The sequence below is a fragment of the Sphaerulina musiva genome, assembly GCF_000320565.1.
Source record: "Sphaerulina musiva SO2202 unplaced genomic scaffold SEPMUscaffold_12, whole genome shotgun sequence".
Lineage (NCBI taxonomy): Eukaryota > Fungi > Ascomycota > Dothideomycetes > Mycosphaerellales > Mycosphaerellaceae > Sphaerulina > Sphaerulina musiva.
Genome location: NW_016017394.1, coordinates 949,338 through 955,718, shown reverse-complemented (window position 1 = coordinate 955,718; position 6,381 = coordinate 949,338). Strand labels below are relative to the sequence as shown.

General features: G+C 44.1%; 1 protein-coding gene across 1 annotated transcript; it reads left to right on the top strand.

Moving 5' to 3' along the window:
- Positions 1-4,047: 4,047 nt before the first annotated feature.
- SEPMUDRAFT_54158 (uncharacterized protein) lies at positions 4,048-4,215 on the top strand (the record flags this gene model as incomplete). The annotated part of the gene is made up of 1 exon (XM_016909286.1): positions 4,048-4,215. A coding segment is annotated over one exon (168 nt), but the record flags the coding sequence as incomplete, so codon positions are not given.
- Between the last annotated feature and the right edge of the window lie 2,166 nt (positions 4,216-6,381).

Genomic DNA, 6,381 nt, shown 5'->3' with positions numbered 1-6,381 from the left:
GTATTTATATATAATACCCTATAGCAGTTGTCCTAGTAATAGCGAATGAAGCGACAACAACTTATATTCGAAATAAAATTTAGGTAGAGGGGAGGGCACTTAGGAAATCGACGATAATAGTAGTAGCAGAGGAGCTTAGTATAGGCGCGGAAGTGTGATGTTGTTATAGAGGGTAGTGTCGGTGCTCGGGGTTACGGGACAGGGTTCCGGCTGCTGCCTAAACCTTAAATCTCTTAGATAAGAGAAATTTTATTTCTCAAAGCGCTTCTACCCTACGTATCCACCTCTGTACGTACTACCGTACGCACTACCGTACCTACCTCCGTACCTATATCCCTACCTACGTCCGCACCTACCTCCGTACCGATACTACTATGCCGAAACGGAAGAATGTTACGCTAGAGGCGCTGGAAAATAAGCGTACTAGGCTTGGGGCAGCTGCGAAGTTACTTAAAGAATACTCTCTAAAGCCGAATACCCTACGGGAGCGCGAGCGTACTGCCGCTATAGACGAAGAGAAGAGAGCTTAGGATCGATATAGAAAGGCTCGTAATAAATCGTTCGTACGGTTTAAGAAGGCTTAGATTAAGTAGTCTAGCGAGTTTAGCGAGCTGAGTAGGGACCGTTAAGCTACCCTGGTTAAGGAATAGAGATCGATGTATACAGCAGAATATAACCGGAAAGCGTAAGTTTCGTAGTCGGTGTCTATAGTCGGCATCTGCGGTCGGTATTCCTACTTCCTATTAAAGGCTAACTTCTCTAGTACTAAGAAGCAAGCAGAGACTGATCTAGCTCTCTTACCCGACGAATAGGCCGAAATCGATAAAGCTAACTGGTTCCTTAAGCTTAGAGATAGTGAAAGCAAATCAAAGATAATATTTCAAAAGGAGGATCAGGTTAAGTAGGAATAGGATACCCTTACCCTTAGTAAACGATGCGATAAAGCACTTAGGGGCCTTGGCAACGAATGCCTTCCTTAAGAAACGATTCTCAATCCTTTATTATTAAAAGAGATTGACAAGGAGACAGCGAACTCTATTAGAACTTTTGCCTTTTAGGCAGCCTCTTCTACTTTTGCGACTGCTTATAACTAATAGTATCGCTCGATCCGGAAGTTCTAGAACAAACTTGTTGCTCTAGAGAGTCTGGTTCTCCCTAACGAGGTAGCTATAAAGCAGATTTCACAAATTGTCGATAGCGAGACTAAAAAGGTAAGCTCATCTGCCGACTATACCTGCCGACCATTTTCTAATAATCCTAGATCTGCGTTAGAGAAGTACGACTCCTACTGCTATACGAGATTTTTAGCCTAATCGAGCGCGCAGTCTGCCGTAGTATCCTTGCCTAGGATGTCGCAGCCTAAAGGGCTTATTTAAGTAGTCTTCCTAGACCCTCCTGGCTGATACTAGAAAATTATAACTACTCCGCTAATAGTTTCCTTCTATTAGTAAGCTTGAAAGGGGAGAAGTACCTCGCGAAGATAGTATACAAGCTCTATAAGAGGGAGAATACTCTAAGCCGCGAACAGACTCTCTAGCCTGAGATAATGGCTACCCTTATCGAGTACAATGTCAAAGAGTATAATAGGATTACTCTAGAGGCCTTTCTACTCCTACTACTACGAGAAGATGAACTATGCCTAGTATCTTCGGGAATCGAGAAGGTACTTACGAAGGACTCTATATTCGCAACTTTGTTAGAGGGTTCGAGATTTCAGACTCGGAGGACTAGGAGCCTCGCCTGTTTCAAGAAGACGAAGAGGGATAGAAGAAAGGGTAGGAGGGTTAGTAGTAAGAATTAGACTATCTAATAGGTTGGCTCGCAGCCGGAAGTAGGCCTACGAATTCTATTCGCTCAACCCCTGTAGGGTAGCGTACTAGGATTCTGAAATTCCTACTTTCCCTCCTTTCAATTCCTACGTTCCCTCTCCTCTATCCTCTCGTAACGGATTTACGACGTCGGAGTCTGAAATACTATGTTTTCGTCTTCCTTTGCTTCCTCTCTAGGAGTCGGAAGCTCCCGATTCGAATCCTCCTCGTAGCTAGGAAGCTCTTCTGCTACCCCTATACGATCGAGCGCTCGCTTACGCTAACGATATAGTTCCGCGACGAACCTCCTACCGAGCCTAACACTAGGGGACCGCCGACGTAGAACAGAGGTTCGCAAGCGTCGTATAAGACGGCCGACTATAGTAGAAGAAGATCTAGATTCCTCTCTAGTACTCCCCGTTGAGCCGGACTATATCGGGGAGTAGGATATTAAGGCTAACTGCTAGCTATAGAGGTTTAAGTATAAGGAGAACTTTGAGAAGTAGTACGAGGTACGCTAGTAGAACTATACTAGGAAGCGGCTCAAAAAGCGGAACGGTCGTACTATGTTTGATCGGTCCCTAGTTACCTAGGGGAGTAAGTCTCGGATATCTTAGGTATAGGATTTCCTAGAGGAGGGAATGCTTTAAGAAGATACGATACCCAAAGTCGTATATAGGTGCTATAACGCTGTACTAAAACATCCTATACTAAATACCGGTACAACGTCTGTCGAGAAGTATCTGGACTCCTCGAACTACTAGGAGAAACAAGATAAGCGAGGGTTTACGAAGGAGATATTTGTAATCGCAAAGTATCGACAAGTAAGTACTGACTACCGACGACCAGACCTGCCGACTATACCTGCCGACTATACCTGCCGACCACGTCTAAGTAACTATACTGAAACTTTATCTCTAGACTATAAGCAATCCGCGATAGACAAGGGACCTAGGCTATACACCGGACGATTTCCCGCGCTTATCCTTCGAGATAATTATCGACAATAGTCTGCTATTCCAGTTCTTTGAACGACCGTTAGTAAAACAGACTTATATAGCCCTACTCCCGGGATAGGTCGAGACAATTCAGTTCAAATCCGCCTCGACATACCGTAGGATACTCGGTACTAAGGTTCAAGAGTCTGCTGAATCCCTTAAGACCCGTCTTACTAGTAGATTCAAGATAGCTATCGCGTGTAATAGCTAGCAATCCAGAGGTATAAAAACCTTATTCCTTACTATCCGGGTCTACTAGATTGACGACTACTAGGTCTAGTACGAAGGGATGCTTAGCTTTCTATATATTACTGGCCGTTATACTAGTAATTACCTTACGGAGATACTATTCGAAATCTTACAAGAGTTCGAGATTAAGTACCGATTGACTGTAATTACGTACGACAATGCCTCGAACAATAAGACCCTATATAATACGATGTAAGACTACTTGCTTTACTCTTCCTACTTCCTTCTAATATTCTATAGTGTTTCAGCGATTAATACTTGTTAAGAGAGGTACGGTATAACGGCTAGGAGGCTAGCAACGAGCTTAGAGGAAGGTACGGAGAGTAGTCCCGACTCGGAGATAGGAGAGGATAAGGAGGAGGCAATCGCGGAGTATAATCGAGCTAGCCGTCCCGAGCGATTTCCCTGCTTTGTATATACTGCCTAGCTTCCCTTAAAGGCCTTTTTCGACCGCCTAGGGCTCTGTCCGACTAACGACCTTTCCGAATACTAGGATTACGAGAAAGATCGGCAGATATTATAGAGGAGGAGAAAACAGAGTAAGCAGATTAGCTGCCCTTAAGCTAATAGTATACCTTACCTCCTTCTGAAGGTAAGATCAGTCTCTGCGGCCTATCGCCTATTAACCTTCCTATTTTCAAAGTGTGGTCGGCTCTCGTAGTCGGCAATTATGGTCGGCACTCGAGATTCCCTTCGCTGATTTCGATCCCTAGATCCGGAAACTTTGCGTCTTTATTAACTCGAGCTCTTAAAGGTTCGAGCAGTTTATCGACCTGCAGAAAGAGATGCTTTAAAAGAAGGAGCTATTTACAAAGCACCGTCGGTAGAATAGCGTTCAAGATCGGATCCTAAGGGTCGTTCAAGACGTAAAGATAAGGTAGTCCTTAACAACGTTAATGCTCGATCGCTTCAGCAGACTACAAAGAGTTATCGAATCTTATATCGATCGACTCGACCTAAGTAAAGATATAGGTATCGATTCCGAAGAGTAGCAAAGGGTTGAGTACCTTATCGACCTTACGAAACTATTCGTAGCGGCGACAGCAACGATCGGAACAATAAAAGGTCCGACTATCTACCTTGTCCTCGTATACTATAACCAGCTTTTCGACATTCTAGAGGAGGCGATAAAGCGACTCAAGAATAAGAGGATACCTTAGAAGAAGGATGTATATTAGGCATGCGAGGCTGCTTAGGCTAAGCTTGAGAAATATTATCGAGATACCTAGGATCGATTTAGCGATTACTACGGCATTAGTGTCCTCCTTACCTCCTGCCTTAAGCGGAAGTTCTAGGTACGCGATGACTTCGGGGATGAAAGCTACTGCGAGTATTACGAGGGTAAGCTAAGAACAGAGTAGGAGAAGAGCTATCGTCTATTATCGAGCACTTCTACCTACGAGTTACGTAGTAGAAGTGGTCGGTATAAGGGCCAGATCGACTTTACTCTTAGTAGGAGTGCAGAGTCTTCTCAAACTCAACGACGTAGCACTCGTAAGGGTAACGAGCTTGCCGACTATCTGGACGCTAATATAGATAAAGGGGATCTATTCGAGGTACTGAAGATATGGTCTTCGCTTAAGCCTAAGTACCCTACTCTCGCACTAATAGCGCGGGATATTCTCTATATTCCTACGGCCGGAGTTGGGTATAAGCGCGATTTCAGTATCGCTCGACACTAAAGTCGTTTCAATCGCTAATACTCCGTATTAACATTCTCTAAACTAATAGTATCCCGTTTCCGCTACCGCGACGATAAGTACGATACTAGAGTTCTTATCGCCTACGAGGCTATAGAGGCTGCTTAAGCGCTTCTTAGTACTCTAACTTTATAGGAGATCCTAAGTAAAGACCGAGAGCAGACAAAAGATCTTATAGAACGGATTAGTAACTTGGATGCAATCAGCGATAATAAGGGAGATAGGGTAGAGGAGCCAAGGCGATCGGTACGCCTAAGCTTCAAGCTTGCGTAAGAGTGCCTCCGGGATACTACGAGACGATTATAGCGAGCTTGGTTTGAGCTTGTATGAAGTTTACCTGCCGACTATATTTGCCGACTATAGTACTTAAGTTTCAAAATATCACAAGCTGTAATCTAGCGTATATATTCTTCTATATTTATTCATTCGATCTAACTACTCTCTTTCTCCTCTTATCTATATCGGGCTTATATACAGTTTCTTTTCTAATACCTAGTTCAAATAACTTGCTCTTAGGGCACTCGGTTTCTAGGCTTTTTCTTTCTGTTTACGAAAAATCAATACCCAATAGGTACGCAATACCCACTGGGTATCGTAATACCTACTAGGTTTGTACCCAACCCGATAGGTTGGGTTTACCCAGCTAAATACCTATACCCATTGGGTATTGCTAATACCCAACCTACCCTACATACCCACCAGGGTGGGTTGTACCTATGATAAGGCCTAACTACCGCGTACTCCCGACTACTACCTACGGAATTTGCGACGCGATTACAAGCAAATATTCTTAGCGACGCTTCGCGATAGTACGAATATAAGAGGGAATTTGTATACAATGTTTACTAATACTAAGGTATAGACATTCCGTAGGTATACGCTAGCTCTACGCGGTACCTAGGTAAGAGCAGACGTCTACCCCCGTTCGTAGGGCGAATACGTAGGGGACTAATAACCTGTCGCTACTAGGGATATTAGCCCTAAGAGGGGGCGTCTATAATACGCTAGGGCAGAGAAGCCCTAGCAAACCCCCGGCGAGGCGGGCGGGGCGTACCGCGCAGGACGGGAAGCCCTCGCGGACCTCCGGCGATCTAGTATAGAAGGGATACCCTACCGATCGGAGACGTTCTGAATTAAGAGGGTTCCTAAGAGAACCGGTTATCGGCTACTGCCTAAGAGGAGGCGATGCCGGTAGCGAGGAGTAGACAATAGAATAGCTTGTATATATAGCGAGGGCCCTCCTCTAGGAAGGAAGGGCAGAGTTATTGTGCCTTAGATAGCAAGCCGTATATTGTTTATACCTTTTATACCTCGGACCTCTATTACGTATACCCTTACGCTTACAGAACCATTACAACTATAATCTTCTAATCTGAATTAATTTGCTTTTTCCTAATTCTCGTAGTCGGTAGGTATAGTCGGTAGCTATTGTTAGCGAGTTTAGGCAGTACGGTATATACAAGGCTTATTACTATTCAAGAAGCGCTTACTATATTTATTCTATATCTAGAAGAGGTTTTACGTAATACCTATCGCAATACCTATTAGGTATACCTATTAGGTTTTTTCCGTTAGGTTGTACCTAGCTTATAAGCTAGGTACCTACCTTATTTGCGGGGTTAGGTA